This window comes from Strigops habroptila, chromosome 6 (assembly GCF_004027225.2).
Source record: "Strigops habroptila isolate Jane chromosome 6, bStrHab1.2.pri, whole genome shotgun sequence".
Taxonomy (NCBI): Eukaryota; Metazoa; Chordata; class Aves; order Psittaciformes; family Psittacidae; genus Strigops; species Strigops habroptila.
In genome coordinates, this window is record NC_044282.2 from 70,980,407 (window position 1) to 70,998,708 (window position 18,302).

An 18,302-nucleotide genomic window follows, 5' to 3' on the forward strand; every position below is an offset into this window, starting at 1 on the left:
CCTCTCACACAATGCACAGTGCATCTTGGAGAAAGGTATGAGCCAGGCTTAAAAAGCAGGCTCAATCTCCACACTAGAAATTCAGATACTGGAAATTACTTTTCCTGGGATATGAATGAAGACAGAAACCTAAATCCTCTATATTACAGCCCCTACTCCTTCCTCCCTAGCATGAGGAACAGCCTGACATCATTGAGCTACAATGCTATATGCAGGTCTCAGAGATGAGAACAAACCTATTACTGTTTTTTGTTAGTAAGTGAAGGATGGACAATGATGTCAAGAAGTCACAGTGCACTGGAAAACGTGCCTATGTGGCAAGATTAATTAGGAGAAGTAATGAAGATGAATACTCATTTCCTGCCTGCTAAAGAGCCCTAACTCTGAAAAGGTGAAAAAGCAGCTTTGCATACTCACAGCACATGCACGTGAAGCCCAGGCAGGGGAAGGTACAACCTCTGCAGACACATCCTCCCCTTTCTGGGGGGTCTGAAATCCTCCAGAGCTAGTGCAGAATCTTAGTAGCAAAACTGCTGCCTGTGGAGGGGATGCAGCAGCAAAAACATCAGGAGAATGGAAAGCCAGGCTGCAGACAAGAGTATACACACCCCTGGCAGAGACTGCCTGTGGATTTTACAGCCTTCTGAATCCAGCAGAATATTTGGAGGAGACTGGTGATGTAAACAGGACCTGTGCAGTTAGAAATGCTCAAAAGTAACAGCCAGAGACACCCCCAGTGAACCTAAAACTCATGATTTGTAGCGTGAGGTTGATTGTATCTTCATTACTAGGATATATAAGAAAAGGTGTCATTAAAGAAGATTCTTTAAGAAAGGATCCTACAGAGCGCCTTCTGTGCTTACACACGAGCCTCAAATCCACATTGTACAATGGAGCACGTTGTTATCACTGTATATACAGGCCAAGGGCTTTATTATTTCTGTTCTGTGCGATGCCAGCTGCAAGTATGCAGAGCTGCTGTAAAATACCAAGTGTGCATAAAAGCAAAAGGCAGGAGAGAGAAGCAGGGTCAAGTCTGCATTTTTAATGGTTCAAAGCCTTAAAGCAAGTATGGCAAGTACTGACATTCGCTACCAGTCACTTGCATTTGAAGAATTTTTATCCAACTTCTTAAGAAAAAAGAAGAAAAAAAAAAGGGAACCAAAACTTATAGACACATTTATCACATAACACTGATTACTGGTGGAGTAATGCCCATGCTCGCACAGGAACATCACATGGAGACAGCATTAAAGATCATTATTTTCAGTACACTATCACTTGAAGGTTAAAACACTAAACTGGAAGCACACTGGGGAGGGGAAACAGCCAGGATATGAAGTATTAAATAGAAGTATCTGAACTGGCAGACCTTCAGCAGAGGAGGCAATCTGACAGGCACGCCAAGAGATCAGTTATCCTCCCAACGATCAGGAAAGCTCATGTCCTAGAAGCCAATTTCTGAACTGTGCTAATAATAGGTCAGTCAGCAAAGCAGATGCTGCATCAACAACCACATCTATGTACAACGAACACAAGAGACTTGTTTAATTAAGGAGGAGAAAAGAGACTGAAGGCCAGATTGTAACACACCACTGTGTCCACTGACCACAAGGTTTTCTCGCCTAGAAGACATGAACATCTCCAACACCAAAGCACAAGTACTGCAATAGGTTGGAACCAGGCTGTACCGGGTGCTCATCAAGCAGTAACAGGCTGTCCCTGCTGCTGCCCTGCTCACTGAGGGCTTCTCGAATAGACAAAGTCTATTCGCTCTCTACAACTACCCAAAAGGAGATGAAGCCAGGAGGGAGCTGGTCTCTTCTCACAAGTGATAGGACAAGAGATAACAGCCTCAAGCTGCACCAGGGAAGGTTTAGATTGGATATTAGGAACAACTTCTTCACAGAGAGGGTGTTCAGGCATTGGAACAGGCTGCCCAGGGCAGTGCTGGAGTCACCATCCCTGGAAGTGTTCACACACCGTGTAGATGAGGCCCTCAGTGCCATGGGTTAGTGGTGGCCTTGGCAGTGCTGAGAATGGTTGGACTTGATGATCTTCAAGGTCTTTTCCAACCTGGTTGATTCTATGAAAGTCAGGCCAGAAGGAGAAACAGGCACAGGGAGGCAGCAGCCCATTGCTGAGGTACAGCAAATGACGGCCAAGAGGTAAGTACCACCACCTCCCAGCTCCAGCTGTTTCCATTGCTGTTAGTTAAGGCCAAGTACCTACTGCTGCATTAATGACAGTATGAACTGATGAGATGCAAACTGCAGGAAAATTCTTGTTTAAGTCACACAGCATTTGAAGGCTTGACAGACACCCACTAAAGAAGCCACTTCAGTGACAAGGGGTGACTTGGGTTTTCTTCACCAAGACATTTAAGCTGAAAATTACAACAACAAAACAATTTCCAGCAGCCAGAGCATAAAATTCCCTTGTACAAAACCTCAAGTTTCCAATTTTTTGTAGCGTACACCATTAATAGCTATCTACAGCCAAAGCTTACCAAGCCTCAGCCCATCTAGACAAAAGACAACCTAAAACCTCATCTTTCTAGGAAAGTCACAACCCACTTTCAGTTGGACAGCAAGGATAATACTCTTGCACACCACAAACTATGTTAGACCTGTTCTCAGTACCTGAGAATTTAACAGCACCTAAATCTGGCTGACTCCAGAGTCATCCTCCCATTGTGAAGTTGTCTGGCTTCTTCATTTCAGAAACTGGTTCTGTGTTGTGGATTAAACCCAAACCTCGTTTTCTATTCCTGCCTCCCTCACAACAATAAGGGAGATATTTAGCAGTGGGAAATGCTTATTAGAGATCTTCTGTGTTTGATGTAGTACCATTTCCCTAATGGGCCTTGAACAATTTCCATGTTTTGAAAGCAGAGAGATTTCCTTTTAAAAATTAAATCAGCAGTCTGATGGGAAGTTGACCTCCATGAAATATTTCCTCCCATTTTTACTATCTCTGGCAATCCCCTACCACTTTCCCTGTCTTCTTGTATTCCACTCACATCCCAGTTTTTAAGTGGTTGTGAAAAAACATAAGATGCAACTTTCAGGTGACCATTAACTGTTGCAGGCTGACTCCCCTACCACGGTAACTGTTGAGCTAGAAATTTAAGCTGACACAGGGCAGATTTAGATTGGACATAAGGAAGAAGTTCTTCCCTGTGAGGGTGCTGAGGCGCTGGCACAGGGTGCCCAGAGAAGCTGTGGCTGCCCCATCCCTGGCAGTGTTCAAGGCCAGGTTGGACACAGGGGCTTGGAGCAACCTGCTCTAGTGGAAGGTGTCCCTGCCCATGGCAGGGGGCTGGAACTAAATGAGCTTTAAGGTCCCCTCCAACCCAAACCATTCCGTGAGTCTGATTCTGAAGTTTTCCTCACTTCAAAACACAACAATCTCTGTAGTATAAGCCAAGAAGGAGATGGTGTTCTTCACCAGAAAAGTCACTGGCACAAAGTTGTCAGCACCTCCACAGGACCTTCTCCACCTTCAAGAGCCTGAAACCCCTCACCCCACAAACTTCCAACTAAAATAAAGCAAGGCTAAAAATCAGAGGCAATCACCTGCAGCTTTGCACCCAGTTCACACATGTAGTAAATGGATAAAGGAATAGTTTTGCCATAAAGGCAATAGAATTGCCACATACAGGAGCAAGCCTTGAGCAACGCCATTCCTAGAACAAATTGAACTTCCACTTCAGTAGGAGTGGATTATAATCTGATATCAAAAGGGTCCTTCTGATAAGAAATCTTCCTAGCTTTGGTATTATTTCTGTTCATGCCTGTTCCACACTAGAGAATGTGTGTATGTTAAGTACACATAACTTCTTTACAGAAGTCCCTGAAGAAGCACCACAAGCACTAGAGCACTGAGGACACAAGCCATTAATACAGAATCTGCTACTGATGAACAAAAGAACCCCCCACTACATAAAGGCCTAAACATATAAGTCTTGGTTAGTGCCTGGTAGAATGCCAGTGTGGTATGTGGACCTAAGTCATTCAGACTCCTGTGCTTTGCAGCTAAAGCAAAGGCAAATCATATGGCAAAGCCGTGTGATAGAGGCCCATGTATCCAATATTCATTACCAAATAGAATTAACAATGAGTGGTGTTGATTGATGAAATGCTGGAGATGCCAGAAGAATGGAGAAAAGTGGATTTGTCATTGTACATGTTAAAATAATCCATTATGTGGAGAGACATGCACCATCTTCTCTCATTCTGTTAATGGTATTTACAATCTCAGTTCTTCAAAGCGTCTAGTTATTTACCTGGGTGGGTTTTTAACTTTTCATGCCAGAAAAAAGTGTAAATACATGTTTAATGATACACTTCTTGGACGTTTTCAGCAGCAAGATGCATCAGTGAGTAACCCTGCTCTTGACTGAATTAAGCCAAACAGTTAAGGTTTGGAGCAGGTCTTCTTAAACTCAGTGCTATTAAATGTTACATTCTCCTCATTAAATGATTAGGTGTATTTTCAATACTTATATATTAACTTCAGCCTTTCCTGTGTGCTTGTCAAATGTACTGTTAAACCTATACAGATGTAATGAAAAGATCTTTGACCCAAAGGGCAGTACAAATATTGACCCAGTATTTTTAAAGCCCTGATTCAAAACAGACACAAAAGAACTCTCTGAAATAACGCAGCCAAAATCCCCAACAGCTGGAAAAATGCCACATCATCTTTCGTTTGGATGAGGGCAATGGGATTGCCACAGAACTTACAAACATGCTGAAGCTAAGCCTAATCCTACAGAATCCTATCCACAGCCTTCAGGCTCCACTTCATGCAGTCACTCTGTGACTGTATTGGGTCTGTGTTGGGTTTTCAGGCCCAAACTCATGATCACCTGAGGACACAAGAGGAGAAAGGACCTTCCAGGTCAGAAAAATCCACTCCTGTGTTATCATTCAGAATGACTTCATGCAGTCTCCTGAAATGGAAAAGTTCCAGCTCAAGGTACAGTATTACTGCTACAGGCTCTTGGAGCAAGCTCATATTCTGTGGCTGAGCTACAGCATATTTGTACGAGTTCTGTCAGTGATGTTCACACATAAACACAGGCCTAGCCCCATAAGAGAATAAACTACCCCCACTTCTTCCCTTGAAAACTGCCATCACCAAAAAGCCGTTCAGATCCAGCCTCTCTGCCTTTAGATATCCTCAGCCTGTCAGTCTGAGCAAGCCAGAGCTAGAGGAAATAGCTGTCCATGGGTACTTCTGCACTGCTGTGGTCTCATCACCCCACCTTCTCTCAAAGACACTTAAAAGCTTGAGCTATGACTTGTGCAAGCTGGCCTCTGACGCAGGCACTGCTTCTGGCTGAACTATTCCATTGGGCTGTCCTACTGCTCTAGTTGCAAATGGCAGAGGAGGGAAGCTTCAGCCACACACCCCCTCCTATGGAGTAAGTATCGTCTCAGCACTTGCAGTAGTTTCTCAACACAAACTTCCTTTGGATCATCATCTGTTTGCAACAACGTCTCTGCACAAGGCATTAGAAATCCCAGTAGACTCCCTGGGACAGGACACTAATGGTTAGTTTCCTCATACCGACTGTTAGTGATCTCTTTTCGCAGTGTTGGGGATGAGACTGGGTCTGCATCCTGTGTTTTCAGCATGCTGCCATGTCTGGCTTTAAAAATAAAGAGGAATAAATCAGTAGGTGCTAGTGAGATGAACAGGACAGCATATTATACCACCCTCAGACTTCTAAAAACCTAAATGGCTCCACCATAAAAGCGATCAGTCGCTTTCCTTCTTTTACTGTCTCTTCAGCAGTGTCACAACTGCACTGAGTCAATGGCTGTCTTCTCCCAACATCCATTTCATTGTGTAACATAACTTCCAGCTAAAGGATGCAAGAATAATAACGCACAAACTGTCTGACAATACACATTTCCTCTCCTACTCTGCCTATGCATCCGTTGATGTATTTATTCACAGACAGAACTCACAGTCTGGCTCTGGCTTGGTTTTGCTAGCTAGGCTAAATACACCAAATGCTTCCAGCCTCTTCTCATCTCCCAAGAAATGCTTTTGATTATCTCTCCTTTTTGTTCTAGTTGACTTTGTCTTCACCTGGCCGTATTTTGATTTCTCTTTCTTCAGTGCTCATGACCAGAATAAGAACAAGGGGAAGAAATGACATTCCATTTGAAAAGAAAAAGTACCAAGGAATTGAGATACACTGTAATCATGTCATAAAAACATGACAGTGAATATTGTCTGGGTTTGCTATAGTTAAGAAACATTACAGAAACAGTAAGATATGTAACAGACACCAGCTTGTCACATTAATTATTTTTTCCTTTTTAAAACCCACGTTGAGAATCATTCAAGTAATTCAAGTAATACTATGAAATCAGCCACACTCTGCATACAGATGAAGCAAATATTCCAGAACCTTCAGCAACAAAAGGATTTTATCCTGAAAAATACAATCAAAGTCAGATGCTGCCCTTCCATCTGTTTAAAACAAGTTTTTCATTTCCTTTTTGTTATCAGAAATTAGCAAAATACTTTATTTTGGAGGATTATCTTTACTGGTGACACCAAAATACACTCAAATCTGCAAAATACACAGTAAGCGTGTTGAAACGTGGGATACCACATTATTCTTACTACATTGTAAGATTAGAGCTTAAATGAACTTGCTTAGCAGACCTTCACTGCAGCTATGACCATAGCTAGCAGGCTGTGAACTGAACAAAACAAAAGAGAAAGATTTGGTTAGAAGAACCTGCGTGCATTCTCATCCTAGGCTGCTGTTTGCTCTGCTGATAATGTCATTCAAACAGAGGAGTTTTGATCAACCATTCTATAATACAGCTCTTGCTCATGTCCAAAAGCAGTTGTGCTGGGCCTGGGGACCTGGCAGGACACACTGGAGCTAGCCCAAACATAAGTAAATGGTTAAATCTCACACGGTCATGAAGAAAGCAGCAAGGCACAGGGGTATTTATTTTGCACTAGAGGAGTCTAGAGGAGTTAGTTTACTGTTTGCTTTGCCTGTAAGTAGTCAGATGGCAACCCTGCTGCAAAGAAGGCTTCTGGGGGCTCTTCCCCTCTTCAGCTTGCCTCTTTTCCAACTTCTGTTCCGGCTCTTACAAGTGATGAGAAGATGGCTCCACTAAGCCTGGCTGCCGCTGAGTGGTAAAGCACTGGAACAGGCTGCCCAGGGAAGTTGTGGCTGCCCCATCCCTGGCAGTGTTCAAGGCCAGGTTGGATGGGGCCTGGAGCAACTTGCTCTAGTGGAAGGTGTCCCTGCCTGTGCCAAGAGGACTGGATGAGCTTTAAGGTCCCTTCCAATCCAAAGCAGTCTGTGAGTCTATGATCATTACAGTCTTTCATGCGTGGTGTTACATAAGTGGCATGGATCTTCATGGGGCTGAAACTACAAACCTAAGATGATTTATTAGGAGCATATGGCTCCTACAAGCAACCTATGAAAGCTATTAACTTATTTAACAGAAAGCTACAGAGCCCACACTGGTCACATATATAAAACATCTTGGTAAAAATAACTATTGGCAGCTTCTTTGATCCATTACCTGTTTGACTCCAACACTATCCAGACTCACCAACTGGGCTGCAAACCCTGCGAGGATTGCTGGTTGCTGGAGAGCTAAAGATGGGGTCAGTGACACTGATGGAGGGCTGCACTGAACATGCAGCTTTACCAGGCACTTCAAGCTCTGACTATGCAAAGAACAACCCAAAAGACTGGCCAGACACACTGCTAGACAGCAGACAGGATATATTACTTTGTCTGCAGCAGAGGAGAAACAGAAAAGGAAGGGAACAAGAAAACAGTGCAAGAAGCAGCTCAACCAACCAACAAGTTAGAGAAAGCTGCAGAGCCACAACCACCAGTTCCCTAAGCTAAATCAAAATACAGCACAGGGGAGTGGGGTTGTTTTATTTTCCCCTCAGTGATTCATGTAGTTTTTGTATAATTTTACTGCTAAAGCAACAGCAACCAAAGGAGCCAGATTCCTAATGTAATAGCCATACCATCACCCCAGCAGTAATTTACTGCTGTGTGCAGTGTCTGGCAAACAGGACAGTGAAAGGCTGGAAAGATGCTACTCATGCCTCGTCTCCACACCTGCTTGTAGTCAGCTCCCAGGAAACGTGTCTGACCAGGATGCTTCTCAGCTCCTCACTTTGTTTAGCAAATCCTACCTTTCCAGATGCTGAAAATAACAAGCCCTGGTTATGACAAAAGCAATTGCTTAAAAGAAATAACTAGGGGGAAAAAAAGAGGAAGCGAACACATAGAGGTTGTATCATCCTGAATTATTTCTTCAAGCAGCTCCACTGTCATCACAGGAGCACTTTACACAAACAGAAGGAAACAGAGAATTTCATGTATAACCTCCTGTTTTAATATATTTGTAATTTCACAGTAAACATGAACCCAACTGCAAAGGCAGAAAGTGGCATTTTCTTCCCAGTCCTTGCACTATCAGCACCCTAATAGAAATCTATTTACTTTCTTTAAATAGACCTTGCTAAGATGGGGGTTAGAAACAAGCTTCACCTGCTTGTCATGAATTATTAACTAGAAAAAACCCTTTTTGTTGCCCTTTCCAGAGGCTTGATTTGCAAGTTTAAAAATCAAACTGACACTTACGTCTCTTGTACAAATATCCAACCTTTTAAAAAATGCTCTGAGCATCATAAATCCATTTTTTTTCCTGAATATGAGAGCAACAATTCTATAAATAGCTACCCTTCACAGAACTGCTTCAAGACATTGTTTTTACAGACAACAGTAGGAAACTGAAGGAGGTCTTAGTGCCAAACATATTAAAAGTGAAATAAACTCTCCAATCAACTGTGGGTTTCCATTTATTATGACAAAGTTTGCTGGTATTTTTCAGCTTATACAATTAGTTTATGGAAGGGAAGGAACAAAAGAGATGACTGCACTGTGTTCTGGCATAGCTACTCCAGTCACAGCCTTCAACTTCCTCACTCTGCTGCTTTGGGCAGTCATTTAACAGCTCTGGACTGCCAATGGATGAACCCACTACCACCCACCACAACCTTGCACAAGCACAAGCAAAGACAAGATTATTATTGTAACTCCATGATAGGATTTCCAAATACACTGACTCAAAACTGTGCTCCATCTCCTCTAAAAAGTAAACATAGGAAGATAAATATGAGCTAATGTAAAAGCAAATTGCCTGTTCAGCCTGCATATTTAAGGGTTACTACCTCCTCAAGCCATTCTTGCACTGGTATCTAGACATTAAATCAACTCCTGAAAAACAGCTACACGACTCATAAACCAGATTTCCACAGCCAGAATACTACAAGTACCTATTCAGTCATTTCAGCGTATGCTTCATCACAAGGCCAAAGCTCAAGCACCACCAAGTTCTAACACTGTTTTCAACAGGGAACCAGCACAAGCACTTCTGAAATACTTGAAAATCAATCTGCAAAAATCCAGGAGGAATTCATTCAGTTCCTAGTTCTGATAGTGTGTTTTGCTGTAACAATTGCAAATAGATAATTTTCTATTACATGTCTGATATGGTATATGAAACAAACCGCATCCAATTGCTCAGTGTACTGATACTCTTCCACCCCGGTGCAGCTCCAAAGTGTCCAACATGGAGTGGAGAACATGACAGTGCTGATTTCAGGGGGTGACATGGATGTGATACTGGAGTAACACAGCGATGAATCAGACCATGAGCTTTCCTAACAGCTCCCCAGTCATAACACTGATCTAAGCATACTGGAATGTTTTTAGAAGAGAGTAAGTGTCCAGCAAGGATTAGTAAAAACCTAGTGACATGTCCCACCAGGCATGGCCAGGGAGCATGCAGCAGCTCAGGAGGAGGAATTCAAAGGGAGCTCTGACCTCTGGAATTCTGGGTCTGCCATGACCTCAGCCAAAATCCTCAGTGTACAAAGGTAACACAAAGAAACCACAAGCCAACTATGAACCACAACAGCATCTCAAATGGATCATTGCCTGTAAACTAGGACAATTATAAACTCACTGGCCATCAGACCATTAACATGGCTGGAAATGGTACCAAGTGTTCCATCCATCTCTCCATGTTTTGTGTGTCAGGGATGAGCCACAGGCCTGTTGCATTTGCTCCCCAGAAGAGCAGAGAAGTGTATCCTGATGTAATGCTTCTCTGCTGCACCAGGACTGGCATGCCAAGCCTCCTGGTTCCTGCCCATCACACCACAGAAAACAAAGAACCATTCTGGAGGAGGAAGTTTTTCTCTTACCTTATTTTGATCTGTCCAGTAAAAGAAAAATCCCTGTGGATCTGTTCTGAGGATAATTGGAGTCACAACAGTGGAGTCCTGGAAGAAAAGGACAAACAAAACATCCATGTCAGCACAGAGAACACATAATCATGCACCAGCTGCTTTGCCACCTATATTAATGAACTGCAACATCTAGAAATTACCCTGGAGGTATCACTAGCAAGATGTCACTAAAATAATTTCATATCACCTGCCTAATTCCCACTTTTCTGACATAAAGTATTTCCATTACTGAGAAGACAGCACTAAATAACTCCAGACTGGTCAACAAATGGAATTACTCCCGAAAAGCTGGAAGAAAATGAAGTAAAACAGACGTAACACACTATCAAACTACAGTTTGACATAGCCCATAGCCCACATAGTACTACAGTTATCAGAAGTCCACTGCCCACCTTGCTCCAAATTAACCTTCAGATATAGGCAAGAGCTAAATGCCTCTAAGCTTTACTTTAACCTACAAAGACTGAATGTGCCTAGAAAACCTGGAATAGCATCCACTACATTAAGGCTTTCGTCTTTTAGTAATGGGAGTATATATATTCCACCCCATTTCCAAATCAGTTGAAAGCCTGTCTCCTCTGGTAACATCCACAGCCCAGGTCGTTTAAGACCAAGCTCATTTGTAAGTACTATAAGGAGAGTAGCCTGGTTACCTACATATTCATGTCTTCTGACTGACAGCAGGTACCTGACTGGGGAGATACAAGCTCTAACCAAAGCCTTTTCTGCAGGTGGGTGTTCATTACATGTCTCACCCTTTGAGATTCCCTGGTGCCTAACAGTAACTGATATCAGTGCAGCCCAGTCCTAATAGGATTTATCCTCTCTCTACCATTTTTCATGACATCTGTAAAACACTAATGTCTTGAGAGCTCTACCTGTTGGCCAAACTCAATTTAAAAGTTATGGAGGGAGCACAGAAAGAAGACAGGGAGGCAGAAAAAGTGCTTAAGCTGTATCTCCACAGGAACTCAGGCTAAACACACAACTCCCCCTCAAAAAACATGTATAATCCTGTTGAAGTACTTCAGAGCTTTAGCATTCACCTATTTCCAGAAGCAATACGTGAGGTCAGTCTATACTCCTTCAAGGAAAAAATGGGTTCAACAGGTTCAAATCTAAATCAAGCACAGTTAAGTGTGGGGGCTTTTAAAGTGCAAATAAAGTTGATGGAAGTGACATTATCATAAATAAATAAAAACTAGCTTATGCAAGTGCTATTTCTGAGGCAAGAAGCCAACACTTGTCTGTATTACACCACCAGTACAGTCCTTTATGACAGAATACTGAACTCCCAGCAACAGGCATTCATGAAACAGGGAAGTTGAATTATTCCCAGTTTAGAATCATAGAATCATGGAATGATTTGGGTTGGAAGAGACCTTAAAGTTCATCCAGTTCCAACCCCCTGCCACGGACAGGGACACCTTCCACTAGAGCAGGTTGCTCCAAGCCCCTGTGTCCAACCTGGCCTTGAACACTGCCAGGGATGGGGCAGCCACAGCTTCTCTGGGCACCCTGTGCCAGCGCCTCAGCACCCTCACAGGGAAGAACTTCCTAATATCTAATCTCAATCTCCTCTCTGTCAGTTTAAAGGCATTCCTCTTTGTCCTGTCCCTACAGGCCCTTGTCCAAAGCCCCTCTCCAGCTTTCTTGTAGCCCCTTTAGGCACTGGAGCTGCTCTAAGGTCTCCCCTTAAGGAGCCTTCTCTTCTCCAGGCTGATCCAGCCCAGCTCTCTCAGCCTGACTCCAGAGCAGAGCTGCTCCAGCCCTTGCAGCACCTTGTGGCCTCCTCTGGACTTGCTCCAACAGCTCCATGTCCCTCTTGTGTTGGGGGCCCCAGAGCTGAACAGAGTACCTGAGGTGCGGTCTCTACGAGACCCCCAGAAGCCAAGTGACAGGCCCAGCACATATCACAAGGGAACAAGTGGATGAATAAAATGGAGTCAAGAGTGAAGCATATTTTTATCTCAGCACAAGAGAAATACAAATAGAAGAGCAAGCTCTACTCTAAGCAGAAATACAAGATTGAACCTTTAAATGAGTATAAAAGTTGTCTTTATAAGCGGAAGATCTGGTCTGTGGATTAACTGTGCCACAGGTTCACTGCCACCCAAATAGGCGCCACGTGAGCTTTCAGAGGCTGGGAACGAGTGCGGCTGAACCGATGCCAGGCAGTGCTATGGGAATGTCCCAGCTGGGACTGGAGCTTGTTCACAAAGCACCACTGACCCTTTTCCTCATGACAAGAAAACAGTGTTGCAGCACTTCCCTCAGGAGAGCAGCCATTCAGAATTTGTACCATCTATTTTTTCCTGTTTCTCCATAGTTTCCAGCATCTTGTACACCTGAGAGCTGGGCACTGTGTGAGTGCAACAGGCAAATTTAGTTTTAAAATAGGGCAGGCACTGAAGAGATGTTGACTGGCTGCCTATATCCTCAAGCTCCTCCAGAAGTCTTACACCTCTGCCATTCAAAAAGAGGGGAAAAAAGCTGCTTGCAGATATAACTCTCTTCCTTTAGCTTATATCACTATGTCCCATGCAGCCTGTGTGTAAATATGTAAAACAAGGAAAAGAAGACTACCTTTGGATGAGATATACACGACTTCAGGGGGAAGAAGAGGAGAAAGTGATAGGAAACAGAGGCATGAAGTGATGATGTCTGGGATTAATCAATTTTGCAGGTTAATCGTTTCAAATCCATTGCTTCAACTCAACAGCTGTTTGGATTTGCTTGTGCTGATGACATACAGCTATCAAAGTAATACTTTTGTAGATGTGGGTTGTACAATGATGACTATAATCAGCCTCAAAAAAGTGGAGGATGAAGGGAAAGAGCCTTCAATACCTAAGGCAGTGTCCCAGTCAATGGTGCAAATGACTGTGGGTTATCAGGCTTTAAATGCCACCCATGGGTGCTGTGCCAAGCAGTGGCTTGGTTTCCCACACATTGCTATGGCAAATTCCTTGAACAGGAAGGCTTAGAGTGGCCCTAACCTAGCAGTCCCAGCGTGCTGCATGTCACACCAGTCTGAACTTCAGTGAATCACTTTCTAAAGGGCTTTTAATTTCACCTTTAAAATCCCCCCATCTTTTTATTTGTTGACTTAGGGCCAATTCTCCACTTTCCTCCAATTTCACAGCCTCAAATGAGTAAAGTGGTTGTTCTATACTTATTCCATTAAATTGCCTCCCAATTGGCTCTGCAACCTCAGATCCTGCATTAGCAACATTATTTGCACTTTTAAACAAAGAAGCTTCAAATGTATGCCCACAAAGTGCCACAGAGAACTCTGGGATCCTTACCAACCAGAAGACCAATGGACAAATCCATATTTAAGTGCTTGCTGGGTAACCATTTCAAAGCCTGATTTTAAGTGTGGGTCCCCCCCAGACTACATCTAACATCAGCAGGCAAAAAGCGCCACCTCCATTTGAACACTAGATCAATACAGACTATCAGACAAAACCAAACAGTGAAGAGGGTGGAAACTTTGGCTTAGTTCCTTCCTGACTGTTGGCCCATGCTTCCTAATCCTCAGAACACTCCCACGACCAGCTGTGTATCCAGGAGCCTTCCTGGAAGGGGGAATAAAAACCTACATGTACCCTGCCAAAGAGGGCTTGAACTCTGGTTGAGCAAGGGTGTAAGGCTGTGGGCAAAGGTGTGGGGAGAGTCCCTGCAAAGAGTTTTCTTGCCACCCCACAAGCCAGGGGAATGATAAGCTCGGAGAAGTGGAGAAGGAGCAAAGGAGAAGGGATAACCACAGTTTACATGTGATCAGCAGATATATTAGCTGTTAAATTCCATAATACACCGGGTTTACTCAGACTGGAACTAAGCAGGATTAGCCAAACAATTAGCACTATGAATTTCTTTAGGCTGACAGCTGAACTGTGGGTGAGAGGGAGACAGTATCTGTCCCCTGGATTTGCAATGAACCCCTGAAATAATCCAGAAGGATAAAGATGCCTTCTTTTACTGAGATCAAAAGAAGCAAATGTGCCATGCAAAGGAACAAATTGCAAGAAGGAAATGTTGGAGAAGGTGAAACGAGTACTGGAGGTTGGAAGCAGGACTCATAAAACTAAAACCCATTTGTTCAACAGGAACACGCATGAAAATAAATACTCTTCACTATTAGAGTGGTTAAACCCTGGATAAACCCTGGTGATGGCATCACAGGACAGAAGTCATCATTCTGCTTATTAAAGACCAACTTCCTGCAAGTTGAAAAGATCCACCTTGAGCAGACTTACTTCTTAGAAGCAGACTACATTGTCTGATTTCTCAGGATGTCCATATTCTTGGGCTAGCTGTAGCCTTACCACATGTAGCATTTGTCATTTAAGTTCTTAAGTATGCAGTCAAGAAAGAAGGAATAAAGGGAGAACATTAGAGCAAAAGTAGCCAAATGCGAACCAGGAAGATTTTAGCTCTGCCAAAGAGTTCTTGTGTGATGCTGTGGAAATAATTTAAACCAGTCTGTTCATGGGCATAAATGCTGTATTCCGATTTTGAGGGAATACTGGAATTGTATTTCCACATTTCATTTTCTCATTTGCAGAGATGCCGAGCCCAAATTCATCTGAAGTCACTGGGGAGGCATCCTGAACATCTGACTGTATGGTGCTAAGCAGCCTGAAAATTAGGTCCAAGTTATCTAATCACAGATTAAAAATTAGGAGCTTTTTATGTTGGTCTCTTTTTTTGGACCTACAACAGCACAACTGGGAACACGTTTTGTCTGATGGGTCCTTGTGAAAATAAGCTTAAAAGCGCTTATGAACCATCTAGTTTATAAAAGATAAAGGACTACATAATGATTAGTTAACTGCATTTCACTACAGCCTTTGTTAAAAGGTCTTGAGCATTCCAACATTGAAGTGAAGCAAGCATACAGTGCACAAGTTAAATGTGCTGTTAGTTTCCTTTTCACAAAGAATTCCTCACTTAGAGTTGTTTTCTGGTTTCAGTTTCCCCACTATCTCCCAATGCTCCAAAGGCTTAGACCCTACAATAACACGGATGTTATCTGCGACTTAAACATGTGAAGTCTTCACCAGAGCTTGAGGCAGGCAGTTCACCATTCTGCAGGGGATCCAAATCTGATTCCCCACAAGCTAAAGTTAGCAAGAGCTTTCCAATGGAGTTAACCAAGTTCAGGCTTTCCCCTTCACTAAATGTTAACTGTTGAGACAGTTTAAACTCGATCTGATCACTCTCTTACATTGGAAAAGACCAAAACCACCACTTAGATAAAATACTGATATTTGTTTACTACATAAAAATTAGCACCAAAGAAAAAGCAACAAAAGCCCCAGAATCTTGGACTAACTTCTTCCCTCCAGACTGAAAGCATTCAGAAAAAATAAACTCTCTTCAGTTTATTGTTTTAGTTTCATGCACACAGAACAATGGGCTTTCATTTGTCATAGCCTCAGAAATGTGCTGCAGTGACAGACTTGGGCAGGGTTTAAAAACAAACAAAAAAAGGCAGGAAAAAAACCCCATGTTACTTGAGCATCAACATCTTCAAATCAATTCTGAAGATTTCCAGGTTTTTTTCCTTTGTTTGATCTCAGCTTATGCATAATAATGATACTCTGATGTTACATTTACTTGTAAGGTTAAAGGGGATGTAACTCTCACTCTTGATGATCTTCTTTAAAAGATCCTAAACAAATAAAGCCCCAAAACTTTACATAGCACTCACCAGATGAGCTTAGCCATAAAGGCTAAGGAGTGCTCTAAGAGAAAGGCATTAAAATAGAACTTAAAAGACCAAGGCTCATGTTTGCTGCTCACTGCAATACCTGGTGAGATGCCGTAGCCACTAAATACCTCTACTTATCAGGAGGGTTGTTTCACTAACTAAATATTTAGAAAAAGAAATATGGCTATAAAATTGGAATAATGTCCCTCAACTTAGGTAGAGTTTCATTACCTTACTGATATAGTTAAGTTGCAAGTGAAAGTAAACAGTTTAAGCCACAGAGAGACCAGTTAAATTCTTTATGCAAAGTACACATTATCGCTAGGGAAGATAAGAACGCCTTAAAGCAAGAACTGAAAACAAATCTATTTTTGAATATACACCATCATATTAACTTGCTGCAGTGTGCCAACTGCTGCTCTTAGAAAACATGAGTTCAGCTGTGCTCTGGCTGTTGAGCTATTTGCTCACTCAGTTATGTCTATCTTGTTCCCACTGCAGGCCAGAGAAAAATAAAGGGAAAAAGGCAGCCAAGGTTGCAGCCACTTCAGACGTCAGCTCAGTCCTCAGAGAAGTCACCCTTTATGCTCAGGTTTCATTAACCTTCTCAGCTAGCAACACATTCTGCTACATTAAGTTTAGCCCCCTACAAGAGAGCTTCACCTGTGGACTTAATAGCATCTTTTTTATTTATTTATTAAACTGGTTTCAAACTCTCATCAGGAAGAGCCGTTAGAGCCTGGGTTTCACTGCAGCACAGTGGATCAAGTCAGTTCTTCTTTAAGCCCTCCTTCTCTCTCACAGCTATTGCTTCTCTCAAGGAATAAGAGTGCATCTGTTCAAAGACCAGACCAGACCAGTACTTACGAGACTCAAGGTTTCCTCCCAGTAGTAAGGGAGAAGTGGTTATAAAGGCTCAACTGAAGGCAGCATGAAGAAATATGACTTGAAGCTGCAAGTGCTCAGCCAAATAGCATCTTAAACCAGACACACACATGCATACATCCACAAAAACCCCACCTAAGGAACCAGTCGCTTCTAACTTTCACCTATTCAAACATCAGCTATTTCAGTTCAGTGCCTTGTGAACCCAATCTATGTATCAAGAACACGAGTTAATTCTAAAATTTGCTTTCTGACCTGTAATACTGTTACAGAATAAACCAAAACCAGTGTGAGAAAAAGCAGAGTGAGAAAAAGCAGAGTGACAGGACAGCAACCGTTTGACTTCAGTGCTTTATATCTTGGTCCAAAACGGAGTTTATGAATAGCCTGTATAAGGCATTGGCTGGTGTAAACAGTATTACATCCAACCCCCGTGCACAAAAGTGCAAAGCTGGATATTTGTAATTAATTCTAATGCTTTTACAATTTAGAAACTGAAGATGGTCTGCAGAGGAAATGGCATTTCAAGCCTCCTGAGCTGCTTGCTTTTCACCTGCCTCTATGTGAACCTGAGCGATTGACGTAACCTCTTCCTCTCCTCTTAGCAAAACTCAGGCAAAGTGTTTCTCATTCAGACTGGATCATCACCACTGGATGAGGTTCACATGTAACATGTAGCAGACTTCACTGCTGCTCCTCAGAGAGGAGGTCCATCTAACAGCATCAGTACCACACCTAATAAAGCAGCCTCACAGTTACTAACAAGGCACAGAGCTGCTAGAAGCTCAGGATGGGAAGTCCAAAGGCGGATCAGATTTAAAGCCTGTATCACTTACAGCTTTTGCCAGATTGTTCTGCTCAACACACTGCAGCATCCTTCTAGAAGCTGGCAAATAGTCTTCAACAACTGCTACTCGATACACCATGAAATTCCTTACACGCCTCTGATGCTCGAGTTTAAATCCTTCCAGCATTCCCATAAAAAAAACCCCAACACTACTTTTCAGCAGTTTATAACTCAGCTGAAAGAATTTTGCTTTGGGCTGAAACTCGGTACAAGTCGTAAGAATTCACAAGAAACACTCTTTGGCTTTCTGAAATGCAAAGCAGAGTCAATGGAGCCATCTTTAAACAGCAAAACAAAGCAGCAGGGCAGTGTACCACGGGGGTATGCATGGCTCGGACAGGAACCAACACTGCCCTAGCGCAGAGGCAATGCAGAACTGAACCCCCATCCTCACTTGGAAACAGTAAATAGGAAATGGTGTGTAACAAACATCAGTATGAGCCTCGCTTTCCTGAACAGCCCTGTTAGCACAGCACAGCCAAAGTACTCATTATGGTCAATTCTATTTTACTGTTA

General features: G+C 42.8%; 1 protein-coding gene across 2 annotated transcripts in view; it reads right to left on the reverse strand.

Annotated features, from left to right (window-relative positions):
- Positions 1–18,302, reverse strand: part of PLCB1 (phospholipase C beta 1) — a 397,627-nt gene that overhangs the window by 376,428 nt on the left and 2,897 nt on the right. For both annotated transcript variants that reach the window (XM_030490899.1, XM_030490901.1), the window contains exon 2: positions 10,291–10,368. In XM_030490899.1, coding sequence (XP_030346759.1) covers positions 10,291–10,368 — 78 coding nt within the window. The remainder of the gene's footprint in view (positions 1–10,290; positions 10,369–18,302) is intronic.